Consider the following 21,391-nt stretch of genomic DNA (forward strand, 5'->3'; position numbering starts at 1 on the left):
CTCCAGCAGCGTCGCTTTTTCTTCTGATTTTGAGTGCATTCCAATGCCACTCAGGGAGTAGGAGGAGATGGGGTGGTGGGGGGGGGGGGCAGGCATTTGTCCCTCTGTCTTTTCCAGATGGCTGCTGATATGAGACCATCATTTGTGGTCAGCCTTTGCCGAATGGGTGTCCTTTCATCTGGCTGCATTCCCCATAGCTGCTGGCTTTGCAGTTTTTAGGAACAAAGTAATGGAAAGGCTTTTAGACTTTGTGGGCTGCAGAGTGGAAACAGCCCCTCGCATGAGGATAATGTCATATAATTGCCCCACTAACACAGAGTGAGGAAGAAAGAGCAATTTCTACAAAAGAGGAGGAAAAAACCCTAAACAATGAGAACACGTGGGGATGTAAAGAGGATTTAAGCAGCTCTCTAAAATCCCCTAATTTGGGTCATTTCTTTACAGTAGCTTGGGTTTTGCTCAGTGTTGGTGTGAACTAGTCTCCAGCTCAAAAGGGTTTGTTGCAGTTCTTTTGGGCACAGCTTGATGGGAAGAAGTGGGTGGCGCATGGAGGGGGAGAAAGAAACAGAGAGGAGAAAAGAGAGGAGAAACTCTCATTCCAGGTTCATGATAGGGAAGGTCTGAAAGGAGCCAGCAGGAGATAGTCTGAGCACTCTGACTCCTCTGGTCACAAGCAGCTCTACCTCACCCAGCACGCTACCATCCTTGATCTCCTTTCTACAGTGCATAGAATAGAGACTCAGTAGCAGATTCAGCAGCCTTCCTCCACACAGATTGTGTCTTTCCATACCTCAGAGCCCAAACTCAACAGTTGCTGGGGTCTGCACACAAACAGCTTGTGTTTTTTGGTCCCAAGTACACCTATGGCCAGGCTCACAAGATCTCCCCAAATAGCATCCCCTATTCTCACTGCCTGGGGCTGGGCATCTGTCAGCATTTGGCCCTTGAAATATTTCACAGCCTTCCCCGGCAGTGGGAAAGGGGAAAAAAAAGCAACTGATGTCAAAAGAAGGAGGACCAAAATAAAGGGAGAACCTTTAACTGGAAACAAAGGCTGCCTGTCTCATCTGTCTGAGTGCCAGGATCCAACACTGAACCAGATAAACTGGTTGAGCTTGCAGCTCTCCAGGTGCTGTAGCGCAGGGCAGAACACACTGGAGGGAGTATCCACCTCTCCCCTTCAGAAGGAGGAGGTCAGAGCAGAATGCAGATAATTGCACAGGTATCAACTGTTTCCAAGCCATGCTTTCAGCCCCTGGCTCTCCAGTGCAAAGATTATTGGATCCATCGCCCAGGCCATCCCTCCAAGGAGGGGCCAGTACCCTTTGAGTCCATCTTCTGCTGAGTCTCCATATATATGCACACAGAGTCCTGCTCATGAGCACAGAGATGCCTGTCATTATCATTACACTTTTCTCCTGCCTGGATGAGAAGTTATAATCCCCTTCTGATAACGCCAGCAGCTCCACAAGTATTCATAGAATCATAGAATCATGGAATGGTTTGGGTTGGAAGAGTCTTAAAGATCATCCAGTTCCAAGCCCCCTGCCATGGGCTGGAACGCCTTCTCGGTTTTCTCTTAGGAGGATCCCAATGAGTGTGGTATGCACTTTCAGAGGCACCTCAGAGCCTTGGGGTGCCAGGCTGGAGCCTGAACTTGACCCTTCAGGTTTTTTCAGTTTCACTTCAGAGCACTGACATCCTTTTTTTCACAAGAGTGTTGGGAGACTTTGGAGGCGACGTAATACTTGTGAAATTGGACCATTTAGCAGAAACAGCATTCGGCAATCAGGCTTTGGGCTGTTATCTGCCCAGATTTCTTTTCCCCTTTGTTATTTCTGTATTTTTCTTTTCTTTTTGCTAAATATCTTATTTCCTTTATTTCTGCTTCCTCTTTGTGTCCATTTTTATTTCTGTTTGCAGGGGCTCCTGTTCTTTTAAATACCAAACTCTTTTGGCAGCATGTTTTTAGCTCAAGGCAGATGGCCTATTTGTGTTCAATGTTATACCCCAGACACAGGATGCAGCTCAAAACAATTTGCAGAGAAAACTGAACATTTTGTAGCCTTACTAAAATGCCTTTTTCATTGTGTTGCTTTCTTTGGGAACATGGCATGTGCTACAATCTCTTATTGGGCACACTCTGTTCCTTGGCTCAGCTGCTTCTTTCTAGGACAATTTATCCTGGTCTGCAGATTTTGTCGCAAAAGCAGAAAGTCATCTCCAAAGGTTGGACACTGGCTTGAAGTTTCCCTGTTTTGAGCCCTGGACGTTCTTACTTTCCTAGAAGTCTCACTTGTATAAATACCCATTAATGAACTGAGAGCAGCCCTAAGGAGAAGGACTTGGGCGTGCTGGTGGAGGAGAAGCCAGCAATGGGCCATCAATGGGTACTTGCAGCCCAGAAAGCAAACCGTGTCCTGGGCTGCATCAAAAGAATTGTGACCAGCAGGGCGAGGGAGGGGATTCTGACCCTCTGTTCTGCTTCCGTGAGACCTGGAGTCCTGTGTTCAGTGCTGGAGTCCTCAACACAAGAAGGACATGGATCTATTGGAGCAAGTCCAGTGGAGGCCATGAAGATGATTCAAGGGCTGGAGCACCTCCCATACGAGGACAGGCTGAGAGAGTTGGATTTGTTTAGCCAGTACTTAAAGGGGCTGACCGGAAAGCTGGGGAGGGGCTCTCTATCACAGAGTGCAGGGACAGGATGGGGAGATAATGGTTTTAAGCTGAAAGAGGGGAGATTTAGGTTATATATTAGGAAGAAATATTTTCCTGTGAGGGTGATGAGGCACTGGCACAGGTTGTTCAGAGATGTTGTGGCTGCCCCATCCCTGGAGGCATTCAAGGCTGGGCTGAATGAGGCTTTAAGCAACCTCATGCAGTGGAAGGTGCCTCTACCCATGGTAGGGGGGTTGGAACTGGATGTTTTTTAAGGCCCCTTCCAACCCAAAACATTCCATGATTCTATGATTTTTCTCCATATGGAAATTTGGTCCCTGGCTGGATCTGTAGATCCAAGCTATCATTTCTTCCAGTTGTCTTCCTACCAGAAGCTGTGATACAGTTTCAAAGTGCTCTGTAGCTTGGGGAATTCTTGCTTTTCCTAAATCTGGCTTTCCCCAGTAGGCTGCTTCTCGTTTCTGAGAAAACGATAGTGCTTATTGTCGTTGTTTGAACCAAGGATTCCCTAAACCATATGCTGGAACCAAGATTTCAAATACATTTTCAATTCTCCCACAGCTTCTACCTCCTCCTTTGATTTCTCTTGTGAAACTACTGTCTTGAAAATAAAACACCCTTGTCAGAATGTACTTCCCTTCCAGTTCCCATCGGGGCACTTCACACAGGTTTTGCTCTGCGATGACTGCCTGTCAGACAAATACAGGCTCCTTTTGTGCTAATTAAAAAAAAAAAAAAAAAAAAAAGGCATTTTCTGATATGCTGCTTGGACAGAAATGGAGAAAATACACCATTTCAGTGCACGCTGAAAGCTAGTATCTGGCTGTGATCTGTAGCCAGCAATACCCTCTTGTTTAGGTGAGCAATTATAAAGGTGAGAGGTAAAGAAAAGAGCTCCTTTTGCAACGTACAAATGGTTGAGAAGACCACAGGATAAGCTTGCTTACTGCAGACACGTCTGCATGGTAGAGACGCCTGTGAGTGTTATGGTGCCTGCAAGATGGGCAGATCACCAGCATGGCACAGTGCTGATCTCATCAGTGAAACTTGTTCTTATAAGAATAAAAATAATCTGATTACCCCGCTAGATTTTGGCAGTTGAGTACATCCCAGAGCACTGTTTCTGCATGTTTTGCTGTGACACCCAATGAAGGCAGAACAGCAGATGCTGGAACCCATACCAGCACCATTACACACAGGTGAGAAATGCACTTCAACATATCATTCCCTTGGCAAAATTTGGGGGTTCTCACCAGAAAAGCCAGGCTAACTGCCTGACACCTAGTGTGCTGGTAGCCAGAGATGCAGCTGCAAAGGTTTCGACACCCTTAGCCTTTACAAGTGCAGTGAGCAGAAGGGATGGTGGATGATACAACCCTTCTGCACTCCAGACAGGAGAACAGCCATCTTGGACACTGAACACCAGTATATCAGGAGCTACACTTTTAGCTGATGTAAGTCAGTGGAGCCCAGACTTCCAACAGGTTATGCTAATCCCTATCGCATGACCATCTAAATCTTGTGAAGGGGGTTGTACCACATGCCTGTTGATGACCACAGAGTGACAGGGTTCTGGGGGGTCCTGCCAGTCTTTTGAAATGATCTAAGGTCGATTGTCTTTTCCATTTCCTAGGCACAATGCCTTTGGAAAATAACTGCTCATACATACTGCTTAAACTGTACAGGTAAATTAATCCCATGCTGTGCGAACTTGTACACCTCAAAGCAAAAAGACATTGAAGCACCGGTGTAGAAGCTGATATAATATTTTACCTGCAGAAACAGCAGCATCTCTGTACTTGAAGGGGGCCTACAGGAAAGCTAGGGAGGGCTCTTTATCAGGGAATGCAGGGATAGGATGAGGGGGAACAGTTTTAAGCTGAAAGAGGGAAGATTTAGGTTAGATATTAGGAAGAAATATTTTCCCATGAGGGTGGTGAGGAACCGGCACAGGTTGCCCAGAGAAGTGGTGGATGCCTCATCCCTGGAAGTGTTCAAGGTCAAGCTGGGTGAGGCTTTGAGTGACCTGATCCAGTGGAAGGTATCCCTGCCCATGGGAGGAGGGTTGGAACTGGATAAGCTTTAATGTCCCTTCCAACCCAAACCATTCTATGATTCTAGGAAAGCAATAAGATGTTGAAGCATTGGTGTAGAATCTATTAAAATATTTAACAGCAGAAACGCAGGGCTGTCTCTGAGGGGAGGATTGTGTCGCAAGCCTTAGAGGTTTACAGGTCAGTCCTTTGACTGTTTGCTGGCTACAGCCTGAAGAGAAGGCATGGACAATCTGGTTCATGAAAGGTGAGACAGGTGCACGTTCACGAGGAAAGTTGATTTAGGAAGTGGGAAAGGGATGGGCACGAAAGGAATGGGCACAAAAGTGCTGAGGTGGCTGAAGTACCCACCCGCACACCAGCAATCCTGTTTTCATAGAATAATAGAAAGGGTTTGCTTGGAAAAGAGCTTCTAATATCATCAAGTCCAACCATCAATCCAGCCCTGCTAAGTCCACCACTAGACCATATACCCAAGTATGACATCTACTCATCTTTCAAACACTTCCAGGGATGGTGACTCAACTACTTAGCTGGGCAGCTGTTCCAGTGCTTGATAACCCCCTTTCATTAAAGAAACTCCTCCTAATATCTAAACTAAATCTCCCCTGGCGCACTTTGGGGCCATTTCCCCTTGTCCTGTCAAGAGCTACCAGGGAGAAGAGACCAACCCCCACCTCACTACAACCTCCTTTAAGGAAGATATAGGGAGTGATAAGGTCTCCCCTCACAGAATCATAGAATGGCTTGGGTTAGAAGGGACCTCAAAGCCCATTCATTCCACCCTCTCCTGCTGTGGGCAGGGGCACCTTCCACTGGATCAGGTTGCTCAAAGCTTCATCCAGCCTGGTCTTGAACACCTCCAGGGATGGGGCAGCGATGACTTCTCTGGGCAACCTGTGCCAGTGCCTCACATGCTCATAGTGAAGGATTTCTTCCTAATGTCTAATCTAAATCTTACCCCTTCCAATTTAAAGCCGTTCCCCTCATCCTGTCACTCCATGCCCTTGTAAAAAGCCCCTCACCAGCTTTCTTGCAGGCCCCTTTCAGGTAACGGAAGGTTGCTATAAGATCTCCTTGGAGCCTTCTCTTCTCCAGGCTGAACAACTCAAACTCTCTCAGCCTGTCCTCATATGGGAGCTACTCCAGCCTTCTGATTATCTTCACGGCCTCCTCTGGGCCCATTCCCTCAGCCTCCTTTTCCCCAGACTGAGGCCACAGCTCCCTCAGACACCCCTCATAACACTTGTGCTCTAAACCCTTCACTAGCTTTGTAGCCCTTCTTAAGATTGTAAAGATTTTTAGATATAGTATTTATTTTCCTTTAAAAAAAAATAAACCAAACCAAACCAAAAACGAAAACACTGGTGCAACCACCCCAACACTGGCATTTTGAGCAGGATTCCCCTCAGGGAACGCTGCCAAATGTGAGGCCACAGGGACAACACAACATCCTTCTCTTTAAATTGGAGAGATATGGATTTGATGGATGAATGGTTCGGTGGATAAGAAACTGGTTGGATGGTTGTATTCAGAGAGTAGTGGTCAATGGCTCGAAGTCCAGAAGGAGATCCATGACAAGTGGTGTCCCTCAGGGGTCTGTACTAGGAGCGGTGCTTTTTATATCTTCATCAATGAAGAGAAGAGAGATTGAGTGCACTCTCAGCAAGTTTGCAGATGACACCAAGCTGAGTGGTACAGTTGCCACACTGGAAGGACGGGATGTCATCCAGAGGGACCTGGACAAGCTGGAGAAGTGGGGCTGTGCGAACCTTATGAGGTTCAACAAGGCCAAGTTCAAGGTCCTGTACCTGTGTCAGGGCAACCCCTGATTTCAATACACAATGGGGGATGACATGCTTGAGAGCAGCCCTGCAGAGAAGGGCTTGGGGTGCTGGTCAATGAGAAGCTCGATATGAGCCAGCAATGTGTGCTCGCAGCCCAGAAGGCCAACCATGTCCCGGGCCGCATCAAAAGAAGGGTGGCCAGCAGGGAGACGGGGGTGATTCTGCCCCTCTGCTCCTCTCTTGTGAGACCTCATCTGGAGTATTGTGTCCGGTTCTGGAATCCTCAGCATAAGAAGGAGATGGAGCTGTTGGAACAGGTACAGAAGAAAGCTACAAGGATGATCAGAGGGTTGGAGCACCTTCCATATGAGGAGAGCTGGGTTTGTTCAGCCTGGAGAAAAGAAGCCTCTGAGATCTTATAGCGACCTTCCAGTACATGAAGGGGCTACAGGAAAGCTGGGGAGGGATGTTTTACAAAGGCTTGTAGTAATAGGACAAGGTGCAAGGGGTACAAATTGGAGAGGAGCAGATTTAGACTAGACATAAGGAGGAATTTCTTCACCACGAGTGGTGAGGCACTGGCACAGGTTGCCCAGGGAAGTTGTGGCTGCCCCATCCCTGGAGGTGTTCAAGGCTAGGTTGGATGGGGCCTTGGGCAGCCTGATTTAGTGGGAGGTGTCCCTGCCCATGTCCGGGGGTTTGGAACTGGATGATCTTTAAAGTCCCTTCCACCCCGAACTATTCTATGAGTCTATGACTTTGCTCCCGGCGATCCTCGCGCGGCGCAGGGCGGGGCCTGCATGATGGCAGCGCCCAGGCTGGCTTCACCGCAGAGCCGTTTCCGGCCTGCCCTCACCCCTACCCTCCTCCATCAGCGCGGCACAGGGCGGGGCCCGCAAGATGGCGGCACCCACTCTCGCTTCACCTCGGTGACGCTTCCTGCCCGTCCCCTCTCGGGTGGCGCCGCGGGGCAGGGCGGGAGCCGCAAGATGGCGGCGCCCGCGTGAACAGGTGCTGGCCCTCTGCTCCCCGCACTGCCGCGTCCCGGTGGTGGCTGCGGTGGGCGAAGGGGGCTGTGCTTCTGTGCCTGAAATAATGAGGATATCGGGGCCCCCATGTCGGACCACTGCGACGAGAGGGCGACGATGATTGCGGCCGGCGACCTGCAGGAGTTCGCCCCCCGGGGCCGCGAGCACTGCCGGCGCCACCCCAGCGCCCTCAGCCTGCAGCTGCGGCGGCTGCAGCCCGCCTCCGAGCTCTGCTCCTCCGACGGGGCCGCGGGGCTGGTGGGCTCCCTCCGCGAGGTGACGATCCACGAGCGGCAGCGGGTACGAGGCCGAGCCCTAGGAGGGGGCTGGGTGGCCGCAGCTGAGCCGCGGCCTGCGGGGATCCCTTAAACGCGTCTTGGTTTTCAGGAGAGTTGGCAGCTGAGGAAAGGCGTCAGTGATGTTGGGGAAGAGGTGGACTACGATGAAGAGCTGTACGTGGCCAGCAACATGGTCATCTGGAGCAAAGGCAGCAGAAACCAAGCGTCTGCCATTTATAAGGCGTTCACTGTTGACAGCCCTGTCCTGCAGGTACGAAAATGTGGAAAGGTGGCGGCAGAATGAATGGGTGTTCGCTAAGAAGTACATGCTGTTTTCAGTGTCCTGAGGTGGAGTTGTTTAGGGAAGTATGGAGCGATGAGATTTCCAGTACCTGGAGAGAATTTACGAGAAAGATGGGGAGGGACTTTTCATAAAGACATGTAGTGATAGGACTAGGGGGAATGGCTATAAATTGGAGAGGAGCAGATTTAGACTAGACATAAGGAGGAATTTCTGCACGATGAGGGTGGTGAGGCACAGGCACAGGTTGCCCAGGGAAGTTGTGGCTGCCCCATCCCTGGAGATGTCCAAGGCCAGGTTGGATGGAGCTTTGGGCAGCCTGATCTAGTTGGAGATATCCCCGCCTACGGCAGACGCCTTGAAACTAGGTGATCTTTAAGGTCATTTCCAACCCAAAGTATTCTATGATTCTATGACTATGCGGTAGTATCTGCTCATTTTTTAGAAATAATCGTACTGTATTTGATTTTAGGCCTTGTGGTGCGACTTCATTATCCCCCAGGAAAAATCTGGCGGTAAGTTTCCTGCTGACCGTAATGCCAAGCAAGTGCTTTGAGTTCAGCTCTCTTGGTGCGATAAGTTTAATCATCAAGACACCAACTCTGTTAAGACAGCCGCTCCCCCCTCAAGTTTACATTTTGTGTACAGAAGATGCCCGAGGAAAGAAACTTCACTGTGTGTTTTTTTTTCCCCCGATTTCAGGCAGTGATGAAATAGTAGAGAAATGTATCTGCATATTGCAGAATTCCTGTATAAATATGCATAGCATAGAGGGAAAGGAGTACATTGCTGCTTTACCTTTTCAGGTGAGTGCTGTCCGTCCTTTTCTTGTCCACAGATGGGCTTGTTTTCTGGCTGCATGTGGTGTTGGAGTGGGGAAGAGTGCATAAAGCACTTCTGGTGGTGGCTGCCCGCGTGCTTCACAACAAAGCTGGTGGAAGTCTGGCAGTGTGGTTTGGGCATTGCATTCTTTTTGAAGTAGTGACAGTGAATGGTATGAGGTGGGAGAGTATGGGTATGACTGCTTTGTAATCTGAGAACTTGGTCTGATTTACATTACCCTTCAAGAAAAGGCCTGAACGTCTTACATTGCTCTAATGAGATCCTCAAACATGAAACATAGTAAATATAGCAAGTACTTGGTTCTTTTTTTTTATCGTAAATCTGTTTGTGACTTTTTGTAGGTTGCAAATGTCTGGCCAACAAAGTATGGTTTGTTATTTGAGCGCAGCAGCTCTTCTCATGAGGTACCTCCAAGTCCACCCAGGTGTGTAACAAGTGGCTTTGGTTGTTTTGTTATAGACTGTTTGCTAATATAATACATGAGTGCAGGAGTTGGAAGAGCTATAATGAGACTATCTGTGTGTTTGTGATAGGGAATGGTCTCAATTTGTGCCAGAGGAGGTTTATATTGGGTATTAGGAAAAAAATTCTTTACTGGAAGAGTTGTGAAGCATTGGCACAGGCTGCCCAGGGAAGCGGTGGGGTCACCATCTCTGGAGGTGTTCCAAAAGCATGTAGACATAGCCCTTCGGTACATGGTTTAGTAGGCACGGTGATGTTGGCCTGACAGTTGGAGTGGATGATCTTAGAGGCCTTTAACAACCTTAATAATTCTGTGCTTCTATGATGGGGGAAATATCAGGAAGCAGTGGGAAAGGGCTGAATACTGACAATCCATTATATAGCTCTGATGTTGCCTTGTCTTAAGAACTAGCTCAGAGCAGTGATCCTGGGAACAGGGCATGGGAAGCATGACATGGGTGCTGCTAATCTGATTTAGTTGAGGTTTGTCTGGTGAACTGGTTCTGTGCTGCGATAGTAGACTGGAAGATTCCCTGAGGGATTGCCATTGACGTACTTTCTCTCAGCTGCAGGCTGTTTGCTTTAATTCTATAGATCATCCTGTTACCTATTTGGTGAGAATTGTAGACCCTGTGCTTTATGGTTGAGAAGCAGGTTAAGGAGCGGGATAGTGTGTTGCTGAGCAGCTTTAATGCGGCCACTTTCTCTCTCTTGGGCTTTATGTGTCCATTCCAGGCACTTGTGATTCTCTAGGCTTCGGAAGAGTTGGGACAAGAAGTGGAGGTCATGAAAATGTTCAAGGGAGTACATGGCAAAAATCATAATTAACCCTACTGAAGCTGGCCTTCTGTGAAAATTTCTCCCTTTGCTACTGCCCCCACAGAAGGGTAGTTTGAGGGCTGCTTTGTGATGGATACAAATGACCTGGTGGCTATCTGCTTATCTGGGACCTAGGAGCTGTGGAACCTGGACGCTTAAGCTGAGTCTGGGTTAAGGACTTTCTCCTCTTCATACTCTTCCTCCTCCTAAGTCAGATGGTTCCAGCTCTGTTCATTCTGGCTGTCCAGTCTATCTTGTGGCCACCAGGTGGGGTCATTATTGAGTGCTCTGGGGAGGTGTACAACAAAATTTTATCATCCTGTTTCATACACCAGCCTTTGACTCTACTCAGTTAATCCAACAAGCTTCTGTGAATGGAATATAGGTCTCTACTGTTAGATTTTGGGCTGTGATTTGTTAATGTCTGAGGAACTGGCTTGGGATTGCAGTACATGTAACAGCTACAAGAGAGAACAATTATGCATATTAACATTTGGTTTTTAAATATGCTTTGTTTGGTTTCTTTCTAGAGAACCTTTGCCTACAATGTTCAGCATGTTACACCCATTAGATGAGATAGCACCTCTTGTCTGTAAGCCTGGAGGTGAGTTTACATCTTTAGATGTATTGTTTGGAGCCCATCAGACCATTGGCATAATGGGTCGCTTGAGCGTTTTCTGCATTACAAAATTTGCAAATAATCAGCCAGAAATTGGAAGTGGGTTGTTTTAGATGCTTCATGAACAGGGAAGCTGTTTAGGAAAGAAACCCAGATTGCAGAAGAAAAGAGAGCATGAGAAATACTAACTGTAACTGATAACGCAGCTGCAGAAATGACTAACTGCTTCTTTAGCAGGTGTGTGTAGTTCTGCTAGAGTGCAGTACGTTGCTGATTGCACCTTGAGGATCGTGTTTCTCAATGTTGACCCTTCCATTGTGATGACCTATGATACTGTGCAGAGTTTACATAGTGTTTGGACTCTTCGGAGAGTAAAGCCAGAGGTACAAATTTATCATTGACTAAATAGCATTATAAACAATTTTTATGTGTTCTAATATGCCCTTATGACTGCATGTGTTAGAAATGCCTGGCATCTGTGATTTATTTTATTTATAAGAGAGTAAGATATTTGTTGAGGTGGGATGGGCTTTTTTTTAATAGTTTGTTTCATGTATTTGGCTGTACTACAGTCGAGAAGATCATGTTGGTGATGGTCATGAAGTATACTTTGCTTATTGTGATATTCCTTGTATTGTACTAGAAGGTTTTGACTCCGCTCAAGCTGTTGTGTTCTGTAAGAAAAGTGACAAACAACTTAGTGCCCTGAAATCCATGGGAGTAGTTTCTGTGACTGGGAGTGAGAGAGCATGGTGGGCAGGAATAACTTCTTAGGCTGAGCACCTGCTGAGTCATGATTTTTTAACACTTAACTGAGGAATCAAGCTCTTTGGGCATCTTCCTAGCTGTTATTGCCCATGTGCTGTTTGTGCGTAGACAACTCTGTTTTCTCTCCCAGGAGCAGAACATGGTGCTGAAGTTCTCGGAGCAGATGTTTGGCACACCACAGCATATGGCCACTAGCAGCTCTTTGACTGCTCATCTCAGAAGCTTCTCAAAAGGAGACTCTCCTGTGGGCTCCCCTTTCCAGAACTACTCATCTATCCACAGCCAGAGCAGATCACTGTCATCACCCAGCATGCAGTCCCGCTCACCGTCTATCTCCAACATGGCTGCTTTGAGGTAGGTCCTGAACACGATGCATGGACAGACAATGCCAAAGAATACAAGCTATGGAATAGGATGCACATCTGGAATTGCTGACTGTCTTTCTTTACCGTTAAAAGTCTTCACCTTAGGTGGACAGGTGCCTCCTCTGTTACAGCATCTGAAAGCCCTCTTGGAATGCCCGTGTGACCTTTGGTGTGCTGTTATCCGTATAGCACAGGAGGAGTGATTAGTGTATGCAAACCAAAGAGGCTGTTCTGTTGTCACACAGCCAGTCTGTAGTGTAGTTGGGGACAGTCTCTTCTGAGTCCCAGGAGTGTTTTCAGTTAGGTTTTCTAAAGAAAGCCATATTCAGAGGGAACAGATTGGGAGGGACTTTTGATGGAATGGACCACACAAAATGTTGGGTTTTTTTTGAAATCTCATCTAAGGGATTCAGACTAAGGTGACTGGAAATGAGTCAGATAATCATTTTCTTATGCTGGAGCGTATTGCTAAAGGAAACTAATACTAAACTAGCTACCAGTTTAGTGTGGTTTTGGGTTTTTTCTGGAGCCTCTGCTAGTGTATGAGCTCCCTGGGATTCTGTACCTGATTTTGAAAATCCCTTCCTCTTCAGTCGTGTCTCGTGTCTTTGTTTGCAGCCGCTCTCATTCTCCTGCCATGGGAGTTCATTCTTTCTCAGGAGTGCAGCGATTCAACTTTTCCAGCAATGCACAGTCACCAAGGAGACACAGTATTACCCATTCTCCAAACAGCACTTGCAGCGATACCTTCCTTATAACAGAAACAGAACCAATTGTTCCTGAACTGTGTATAGATCATCTGTGGACAGAAACAGTCACAAACATAAGGTTTGGTGCTTGCATTGGGATGTGAGAAGTTTTGGATTTCCATTGCAGGGGGGTGGAAATAAAGTAAAATAACAGCTTATTTTAATGTGTATTTCCTGCGGGTGATTCTGCCTTAAAATAGATGAGCGGGCCTGCACTTCTAACAACATTTCTGCAGCTGCCTTGAAAAGGGAATTGGGAACTAGAAACAACTTTACCTGCTGTGCTATCTATGGCCCTCTGAGCTGAGGAGTGGTTTAATGAGATCTATAGCAAAGCAGCTTCTAACCTGGTCATGGCTTTGGGGATTTTATTACCTTCTGCGAGGAGTATCTGTGTGTTACCATCAAAAGGGCAACCTAGTATTGAACAGGAGATCAAAGCCAAATAGCAAGTGCTATGGTGCATGCCAAAAAGTGGGGAATGTGGAGATTGGAGTGCTGGAAAAATCAGTTTCAAGAGTAGTGACTGAAACTGAGACTGCCAGTATGGCAACTTAGTGCACTGCTAATTGAAGTCCACTGTGACCCTACACCTTGTGGACACTGTTTTCCTTCATTAAAATGTTTGTAGTGGTTGGACTCGATGATCTAGTGGGTCCTTTCCAACCTGGTGATTCTATGATTCTATGACTGAACAGTCTGCTGATCAGAGTGTGCTGATCATTGTATCTCTTACAGAGAGAAGAATTCCCAAGCATCAAAAGTTTTTATTACTGCTGACCTTTGTGGGCAGAAGTTCTTATGCTTTTTGGTGGAATCCCAGCTCCATCTGCGGTGAGCATCCCTGTCTTGGAGTCAGGTGAACAAAGGGGAGTGCTCTAGAAATTACCAGCAGGATATGGTTTTAACGTACTTATTCTTTCAGCTAGTTGAGTCTATTATGACAACGTGCTACATCACTGGCTGTCATATGACCTGTTTGTATCTGTGGTGGTGTAAATTATTTGGGCTATTTAAATAAAACTGAAGTTGCGAGAAAACATTCACTGTAGTTTTAATTATATTCTTGTTTGTCCTTATCTCTACCCTTTAGAAGTATATTGGGAATTTTAATTAGACTAGCAGAGTGAAAATTAAGTTGACTAGCAGGGCAAAGCAAGCAAAGGAAGGAGAAAGGAACCAGGTGTACCACATTAAAAGCGACTGCACCATCTGTAACAACAGATAGGTCAGTACTTCGTTTCCTGTTTTCTCAAATCTCTAGGTGTGTAAAATTTCAAGAGAGCAATGATAAGTCACAGCTGATCTTTGGTTCTGTTACCAACATTCAAGCAAAGGACGCGGCTCCCGTGGAGGTATGTGCGCTTGTATGGACTGTTAGTTGTGGAGTGTCCTGCTTTTTCACCTGTGTTGTCCAACTATTTTCTCTTTACTGAAATACAAGAAGCTGAATATTCTACTTGGTTCTTTTAGGGTGTTAATACACTGCTGGTCCTGGAAGGCAGTGGAAATTTAGTGCTTTATTCTGGAGTAGTTCGGGTAAGTAGCAGTTTTCCTATCCCAAAATAAATCTTTGATTACAAACTGAGCTTTACAAGGGATCCTGTGTGCATTGTACATTACAAGTTGTTGGTTTAAGCTACTGTAGACCGCTGCTCACTTGGAACTTACTTGGGAAGGTGGCTGTGCTCACATACCAAGTGTAGTTTGTGCAGTGCTGGAAAGGTAGTTTTGAAGAATCAGTGGCACCTTGTGGTGCAATTAAATAATCTCTCGAGCTTGTTTTCAGTGACAGTAAGATTCTAAAGTAATAAAATGCTTTTAAAGAAAGAAAACATCAAGAATATGGAAAACAAGAATTGTTTCTGAACAAAAAACTTCCTTCTAGCACATCAGATAGTTTTAGATATTAAAGGGCTGTTGTTTAGATGGACATGATTAATCTAAAATAATTAAATCATTTTCTTAAATTCTACACAGGTGCCATATCTCTCTCTGTGCAGAGAACTTGGGCACTACAGTTTGTACACGTCTTCATGTGTGTACACATCTTTGTGTGTATGTGTATATAAATATACCGTATGTATGGATACTAAAGAAATACTCTCTGACAGTAGAACTTTCTTAGAGAAGCCCTGCTTAGAACTTTTAGTGGTAGTAGACCTGTGGCAGCAGTGTACAATGCTGACCCCATATGGTAGATCTTTCAGTTTGTAATCATCTGAAGAAAGTAGTTACATGAATCTTCTCTAGAGACTTTAGTTTAAGTACATAGCCACTTTTCTTAAACCTTTTCCTTTAAGATGTTAAAATCTGATGTCTGTATAGGTAAGCAAGCTTGTGGAAGCACAAGCATGAGGCATGAAAAAACCAACTGTTTGTTTTCCTGTGCGTTGTTCACGAAAAGGTGGGGAAGGTTTTTATTCCTGGGCTACCTGCTCCATCCCTGACAATGCCCAACCAAATGCCTCGGCCAAGCACTCCCTTGGATAGCGTCAGCAATCCATCCAAGCCTTTGAATAAGTATCTGGGGCCCCTAGAAGAGGTAAGAGGAAACAAAGTCCTGCCTTGAAAAGTGTTTAGTTGTAACAACTTCAAATGATTTTTTAGCTTTCAAGGTATCTTTTGGGGCTAAACATTTTATTTTTCTTCTGTAAATCCCTTGATAAACAACGTTTAAGATCTATTAATTTATTTATTTGATTTCTGTAAAACTTCTGAGGCAGAGATTGGAAAGTTTTATAATTGTTTTCCAAATACTTATTAGTACATTAAAAATCACAAATTTAGCTATCCTTTTCTCAGATCCTCTTATTTCAACAATGCTGAGCAGTTGTTTTTACCACTTTTCAGGCTGTGCTTTTGTCACCAGTTCCAGAGATAAGGGATTCTTCCAAACTCCATGACTCAACTTATGTTGAAGACTGTACTTTTCAGCAGCTTGGGACTTTCATTCATGCTCTGAGAGATCCTGTCCACAACAGAGTAACTTTAGTAGGTATTATCCCATAATTTGAGTCAAGGCTTTGTTAGCAAAGCAAAGCGAGAGTAGCATTTACTTATTTTGCATAGTGAGACATTGCTAGCAGCTCCTGTTAATACCAAAATATCACACCTGCGTTGGTGGATCCAGATTTTTCTCTCTGTAGAATACTATAGAAGTCACAGAATGTAATTGATTCCCCCAAGTGATTCAGCTCAAGATCTGTTTCAAGTGTTTCATGGAGCCAGCGTGTGAGATTGTAAATATTTAGTGTAGTGATTAGCCTGGAATTAGGAATATACTTAATACATAAATGAGTTTTGAGTTGACAGGAAGGGACCCTGGCTTTACTCTATGCATTTCATAATTTGACTCTTACCTTTTTTATTTTTCAGGAACTCAGCAATAACACAATGGTTCGGATTACTATTCCTGAAATTGCCACTTCAGAGCTAGGTGTGATTCAGAATCCATCACATAAAAGATGTTCTGTAATTTTTGAGGGTTCATTTTTTAAGTAGTTTATGCAGAGCTTGGGCAGTAGTGATTCAGTGCTGCATATTCCAGGTTCTGTTAACTTCCCTTCTAGAGCTGCCACCATTTATTTAGATGTGCTCTGTTGCTTTCAATGTATTACCTGGTGCATGCTTAGAACTTCCTTTGTTCTTTAATTGGCTTTGCTCTTTACTATTGTGTATACTAATGCGTGAGGAAGGGCTGAGATGCCAGTTCAAACAAAATGAGCAAAAAGGAACTTGTTTTTTTCCTCTGTGTGTGATGAATTCCAGAGGCTTTGCTCAACCTGAACTAAAGTAATAGCTGTTTGACGTTGCGTGGTGTGCATTTTATTGAAAGAGTTTCCAGACAGTTAAAGGTAGGGTCCACTAAGAGGACCTGTAAAGATTTGTAGCACTGGTTGGAGGAAGCACCACGAACTACGATGGAAAACATGCCTACCTTTTTGTTTTTTTCCTATTCCAACAGTGAAAAGATGTCTGCAAGGTCTCAAAGCTATCCTGCCCAAGGAGATAGCTGTGCAGATGCTTGTCAAGTGGTACAACGCTTATAATGCACCAGGAGGACCAAGCTATCACTCGGAATGGAATTTATTCGTAACATGTCTCATGAATATGATGGGCTACAACACAGAGAGACTGTCCTGGACACGTAATGTAAGCAAGCTCATATGTTCATTTTCCCTAATTTACATTGAAGCTGCTGAAAACTCTTCAAGGTTCAAAATGATTAGAGAGGTACTGAAGGCAGAAATAGGTTGTATCTGGTCTTAAATCACCAGATGTTGTTGAATCAATTCTATATTTCTGTGTTTTAGGAATACATTTTAGTGTGTTTGTCATGAAATGTATTTAGAAGGTATTTCCCACCATCTGTCTTGGTCAGACGAAAACAAATTATGAAGATTTTACTCAGTTTCATGACTAACACTGAAGATTTTATTAATCTAATCCATATTAAGCTTATTCTCGCTAGAAACACAGATTACAATGTTCAAAGTTCTTGGGTTTTTTCAGCTGTTTTACTGAATGTATGTAGATTTTTTTGTGAGTTTCCTGCTATCAGGTGTGTTTGCAGTACTTGCAGGGGTAAAGAAAGCAGCAAGGTATGTATACAACTGAAATGAAAGCAACTGCAGTTTATCTACAGTACTAGAATTAGCTTATCCAAATATTTCCTCTGTATTGGTAAATGCCAGATATTAGGCAGTCAAACTGAAATTCATGCACCCTACACTAGAATAACTAGCTGTGTGTAGAAAAATCTAATTGCAGTATGTGTTTTATATGAAAACAAAGTACAGAAGAACCTAAAGCAATGTTATGTCACACTTGGTTTGCATTCAGATGTTATGGTTGGTGATTCACTTATGCAACTTTGGGAGTTTTGATACTGAGCTGCTTTTTATTTCTTGCAGCTTGATTTTGAAGGATCACTTTCACCAGTTATTGCTCCAAAGAAGGCTAGGCCATCAGAAACAGGGTCAGACGAAGTAAGAAATTGTTCTCTTTTACAAATAACAGGCACAGGGTGGTGGTGTTCGGATTTGGGGTTTTTTTCTTATAGGCAAACCAGAGGAGACACCCTCTGACTACTGCATTTCATCTGAGATTACAAGCCATTGAGTGAAGAAAAGTTATTTCGCTCTGTGCAATGGCTGCATTGTGTGACTGTGCTCATCAGAGTTCCCGGTTCCAGTGAAGTAATTTGGACTCAGGAATGTATTCAATATGGGTCACAAAGCAATCCCAAGTAGTCTCCTGACAGTGTCAAATTTCTCCTAGATGCTTCATCCCTTTAAAATGAACTTCTCATTCCCGTGGCTGCTCAGACACCTTCAGCGAGTTCAAAGCGTCAAATTACATACTTTACTGAATGTACTGATTCTCATTTAACTTAGTGGAGTTTTTAAGATCAATTAACTGAGTTCTACCTAGACAGGAATAGGAAGTTTTTATGTAATCAAACAGCAAAGTGGATGAGGCTTAATATCATCCCATTTTCAGAGCTTTATGAGCCACAGTGGGCCAGCTGTGCTATTAGCTAGTTGTGGGTTAACACCTCAGTGAGCCCCTGGGGTTACAGACCAAGGTCTACAGGGAATAAAGATTAGGATCTAATGCCTGATGTGCTGTGGCAGGGCAGGTACAAGGAAGGCTGAAAGTACTGAGTGGATTGCATGAGTACTCAGTGAGGTCTCGTGCACAGAATATTGGTGCGAGGAAGGTGCTCTAGGCTTTTTTTTGTTCTCTTCTTTTAAATATAAACTTTTGTTCTTTCGTGCACGGGGAGGGGGGAAAAAGGATGAAACAACAACTGAATCTCTGTGGCTTGCACGACTTATGCAGCACATTTGCCATACAACAATCACATTTGTATTGATTTATGGGGGAAAAACTCCCCTGTAACAGTGCTTTGGAGTTGCCTTGCTGGAAGGTTGTGTTCACCATGGAACCTCTGCCTTTCTTTCCTGTTTTTTTGGTCTAGGACTGGGAATATCTCTTGAGCTCTGATTACCATAGGAATTTTGAGTCTCATCCTATTGCCAAAGCTTTGCGACTGGACCCTCTGGAAGTTTTGTCTCCAAAGGATGACTTTACACAGAGCCTTAGCTTGGATTCCTCAACCCTTCTTTTTACCCACATTCCTGCTATTTTCTTTGTTCTTCATCTCATCTACGAGGAGCTGAAACTGAATTGTCTAATGGGAGAAGGAATTCGTTCACTTGTTGTTCTTCTGGTTCAGCTGGCCAGGTATGCCCATCAACAAATTGCAGATATTCTGTATTGCGCAGTGTCTCTTGATGATGGGTGTGATTATTTTTATGAGGAATTTGGGAATGCAGCAGACTTTTCACGTATCTGAAGAAAATGAATGAATGTTTAAAACCTTACTGTGCCTAGAAGATATTTGCCATAGCAAATCTCTTGTATGGTTCTGGCCACTTTGCAACATCAGTGGGATTCACAGACCTCAGATACTCTCTGTTTTTTCTACTGCACTGTCACAACTGTGTTCATAAGAGCTGTCAAATATTCTTGTTTGTTGTGGCAGTGCCAGTACATCTTTGTGTCTTCCACGACCACCTTCAAGTTGTATCTCATGTATGTGGGTGGATAGATACAGATACATTTTTAAGTAAAAGGCCCAGTAACATCTCCCTCAGTTGCATTTGCTATTCCTACTAATTTTTTTCTGTGGCTATAGATTCCTCCCCAGTAGCACCTAATATAGCTGGCTGGCTAAATGATTCCCAGAAGTGGCATCCAGTTTCTAGTGCTGTAAAGACTGGCCTGTCCTCCCTCTATTCTCATGCCAACAAGAAGCAAGTCTGAAATAAAAGGCTATGTGTCTTTTTGAGGCTGGCAGCTGTCTTATGCATTCATGTCTTGCAGGTAACCCAGCAGGTTATCTGGTTTTAACAGCTGGAATTTGGAGGGAACTGTAGTAACAGTGGATCACCCTTTAGGCGGTGGCAAAGATGTGGGACAAGACAGAATGACAGCTGAAGAGAAATGTGCTGGGGGAAAATTAAACATACAGATTCACTGCTTAGGGAATGGGCAGTGCCCGTGCACAATCTTAGTTAAGGAAATCAGAATGTCCTTCCTTGTATCTAGTGCTTACACAAACATTAAAGTAGAGTCACAGAAATGCAGGAAGTTGGAGTGTTTTTTTTCCCCCCTCTAGTGTGATTCACCTCTCTCTCATTCTAGGGACTTAAAACTTGAGGCTTATATAGATTATTACTACAGAGACTATCCAGCTCTTGTTAAAACCTCCAGACAGACTTGCATAATTGATCAAGGTGAGTTTCAGACTTTACAAAGCTGGATATTCAGTGACAATAATGTGCATATTATCTCTAATATGGAGCATGTTCTTAACTGTTCCCTTGAAGGCTGGTCAGGACTTAATCCTGATATGCAAAACGGTGCTGGTAGTGCTGAGGTTGCCTTGTTCTTGTATTTTTAAGAGCCTCCTAAGAAGTCTGGAGTGAAATTAGCATAGTATATTCATGAGCTGGTGCCTCCAATCCAGTTGCCTCACGGGACACTCCTCAGAACAAGAACTTAGGAGGGAACCGTGGTTTCATTGTGGAAAACTTCCAGCTTAGGTTGGCTGAGAAGCCTTAGCAGACAACTGTGGAAAAGCCTGGTAGTCAGATGTGCTTCTCTTGTGGAAAGTATTACCAGGCTGCCAGGCTCTTGGTTTAAAGTTCATAAAAATTAAATCAGAGCTAAAACCACAAAACTTCAAGTGTAAATGAAGTCATATATTGCCTGTGCACCTGTTTGGTGTCCTACCAGCTGAAGCTTGCTGGTCATGTAAGATAAAATACTGTTTCTCCTGACCAAGAAAATAAAACCAAAAAGATTTCATAGCATTGCACAGGCTTTGCTACTGATGTTTGTGGACAGGAAAGGCAGAGAGATTATAGTTAGGTTGTCCTCTCACTTAGGCAATATAATGTTGAATTACAAGTCTGTTCCATTGAGGCCTTTGACAATTATACTTTTTCACTATGGCCTAAGATAATTTTTGTTCTTGAAAGACAGGTAGGTGTCTGAATTTTTCATTACTGTCTAGCTATAAACTTCCATCTCACAAGAGAGGGATGAGATTTGTAACGTTTTTTTGTTATTAAAAGAAGTACTGTAAGGGTTTGCTTTGGAATAGTGGAGAATTGTGCCTTTGCCATGAACTCAGTGTCATTGCTGTTTGTATGATTAAGTCCAAACAGGTTTCATGCATCATCCTTCATTTTTTTCTGCTGAGCCTCCAAGTATCTTTCAGTGGCTGAGTTCCTGTCTGAAAGGAGAAGCAGTGCAGCCTTATCCTTACTTACCAGGAATCTGTGAAAGGAGCAAACTGGTAGTACTGGTAGGTACTTTTGTGGAAGGAATATGTTTTATTCTGTCAACATAGCAGCACTGTGGCCAGGATTTGTCTTAGCTGCTTAATTTCCTGAGAGTGGAGTGTCCCCAGTGGGAGTTCAAATGACAGAGGGTTTAATTGCACTGTGTGTATTAGTGGGGGGAAGTTGGAGAGGTATTGAGCCTGTGATAACTAACTCTGCTGTAACTATACTTTTTGGAGACATAAGCATCTCCGAGTGTCACTACTCTGCCCTAAG

At 44.4% G+C, this 21,391-nt stretch overlaps 1 protein-coding gene across 3 annotated transcripts in view; it reads left to right on the forward strand.

Moving 5' to 3' along the window:
- Positions 1–7,492: 7,492 nt before the first annotated feature.
- Positions 7,493–21,391, forward strand: part of ANAPC1 (anaphase promoting complex subunit 1) — a 33,900-nt gene continuing 20,001 nt past the window's right edge. The window contains exons 1-20 of one of the 3 annotated variants that reach the window (XM_054062547.1): positions 7,493–7,851; positions 7,939–8,100; positions 8,603–8,645; positions 8,833–8,936; positions 9,315–9,397; positions 10,785–10,858; positions 11,108–11,256; positions 11,772–11,995; positions 12,625–12,834; positions 13,494–13,589; positions 14,020–14,110; positions 14,229–14,294; positions 15,163–15,300; positions 15,609–15,749; positions 16,134–16,194; positions 16,723–16,910; positions 17,672–17,746; positions 18,742–19,007; positions 19,971–20,062; positions 20,990–21,138. In XM_054062547.1, the coding sequence (XP_053918522.1) occupies positions 7,639–7,851; positions 7,939–8,100; positions 8,603–8,645; positions 8,833–8,936; positions 9,315–9,397; positions 10,785–10,858; positions 11,108–11,256; positions 11,772–11,995; positions 12,625–12,834; positions 13,494–13,589; positions 14,020–14,110; positions 14,229–14,294; positions 15,163–15,300; positions 15,609–15,749; positions 16,134–16,194; positions 16,723–16,910; positions 17,672–17,746; positions 18,742–19,007; positions 19,971–20,062; positions 20,990–21,138 (2,625 nt within the window). In that variant the 5' untranslated portion in view covers positions 7,493–7,638. The remainder of the gene's footprint in view (positions 7,852–7,938; positions 8,101–8,602; positions 8,646–8,832; positions 8,937–9,314; positions 9,398–10,784; positions 10,859–11,107; positions 11,257–11,771; positions 11,996–12,624; positions 12,835–13,493; positions 13,590–14,019; positions 14,111–14,228; positions 14,295–15,162; positions 15,301–15,608; positions 15,750–16,133; positions 16,195–16,722; positions 16,911–17,671; positions 17,747–18,741; positions 19,008–19,970; positions 20,063–20,989; positions 21,139–21,391) is intronic. The other 2 variants (XM_054062548.1, XM_054062549.1) reach the window with 2 other exon arrangements.

This window comes from Cuculus canorus, chromosome 3 (genome assembly GCF_017976375.1).
Source record: "Cuculus canorus isolate bCucCan1 chromosome 3, bCucCan1.pri, whole genome shotgun sequence".
NCBI lineage: Eukaryota > Metazoa > Chordata > Aves > Cuculiformes > Cuculidae > Cuculus > Cuculus canorus.